This window comes from Mandrillus leucophaeus, unplaced genomic scaffold, assembly GCF_000951045.1.
Source record: "Mandrillus leucophaeus isolate KB7577 unplaced genomic scaffold, Mleu.le_1.0 Scaffold550, whole genome shotgun sequence".
Taxonomy (NCBI): domain Eukaryota; kingdom Metazoa; phylum Chordata; class Mammalia; order Primates; family Cercopithecidae; genus Mandrillus; species Mandrillus leucophaeus.
The window spans coordinates 10,240-11,691 of record NW_012105920.1 but is presented as its reverse complement, the minus strand read 5'-3'; the positions used below and the strand labels follow the sequence as shown (position 1 = coordinate 11,691).

At 36.2% G+C, this 1,452-nt stretch overlaps 1 protein-coding gene across 1 annotated transcript in view; it reads right to left on the bottom strand.

Annotated features, from left to right (window-relative positions):
- The window catches only part of LOC105552347 (dynein heavy chain 14, axonemal-like), a gene marked incomplete at its 5' end in the record, with an annotated part of 77,707 nt that overhangs the window by 69,251 nt on the left and 7,004 nt on the right, over nucleotides 1-1,452 (bottom strand). Inside the window, 2 exons of the mRNA XM_011997979.1 lie at nucleotides 314-409; nucleotides 798-929. Of these exons, the coding sequence (XP_011853369.1) occupies nucleotides 314-409; nucleotides 798-929 (228 nt within the window). The remainder of the gene's footprint in view (nucleotides 1-313; nucleotides 410-797; nucleotides 930-1,452) is intronic.

Genomic DNA, 1,452 nt, shown 5'->3' with positions numbered 1-1,452 from the left:
TTAAGGCTTTGGTAAACTGAAGTTGTAGAGATCTCCTGAGAGAAATTTGGTGAAATAGTAAATTAAAATATTATAAAGACAATAATAATGAACTCTATAGAGTGTTTTATTATGTGGTAGGCACTAAAAGTTTTATATATATTATTAATATTATTACCAATAATATTATTTACTTAATCCTCACAATTAATCTTTTCACTACCTATATTATTATTTCCATTTTATCTGAAACTGATAAGCTCTCCTGAGATAATTACATTGTCCTGGTGTTTTGTCTTATTGTGAGAACTGAACAAGTAAAAGTATTTCTTACCAGCTGTAAACCTCTTTGTTTCTCAGCCAGTCTTTGTCGCGCAATTTTAAGGACGTTTTGAGCTTCAGCTACTTGGATTTGTTTAGGGCCCACAACCTTAAAGAGAATGTCAGAACATTTAAGTGTCAAAAAAAAGTCAGGTGTACCGTTAAAAATGTCATTTATATTTGAAAGACATTTACAGATGTCCATTGTTACAATTAAACTTTCCTAGAACTATGTATATATGTGGTGTACAAAGTAGCCTATTATGGTGAAACAATAAAATGAAATAAACAAATACTAGCATAGTTGTCAATAAATAACAAATTTAATGGGAGCACTTGACATCTGTGTGAGTTAGAATAATATATTTGATTAAAGTGTTTCTCCTTAGGTATCCTTTCCACTCAAGTTCACTTGAGTATTGTTAAATAAAAATTATTTCTGGGACATTGACATGCCACTTTCAAATCATGACAGATGTTTAGGAGGAAAAGCATACCTTCTGTACTTCATGGTAGTTATTCAAAGCTATAACCCACTGGCACAGGGAGCAACAAGCAACAGAAACCAGCGCAATCTTGTTTGGGTTGAAATCAGGTAAGGTTAAAATTTTTTTTAGCTTCATGAAAACCTAGAGAGTACACAGTTAATGTATTACATTAGAAAGAAATATTATTTACCTGAAGTTTTCCCCAGTCTACACTAGATTGAAATTTTATTTCATATTAAAATATTCAGGTGGGGCATGGTGGCTCATGCCTGTAAACCGAGCACTTTGGGAGGCCAAGGTGGGTGGGTCACCAGAGGTCAGGAGTTTGAGACCAGTCTGGCCAACATGGTGAAATCCTGTCTCTACTAAAAATACAAAAATTAGCTGGGCATGATGGCACACGCCTGTAATCCTAGCTACTGGGGAACCTGAGGCACGAGAATCACTTGAACCCGGGAGGCAGAGGTTGCAGTGAGCCAAGATCACACCACTGTACTCCAGCGAGTGCACAGAGTGAGACTCTGTCTAAAAAAAAAAAAAATAAATAACTTATCTTTAATAGTAGAATCAAAGACACATGCCTGGCTACAAAAATGACCCTAGTGGTTGGGCAAGGTGGTTCCCGCCTGTAATCCCAGCACTTTGGGAGGCCAAGGGGAGCAGA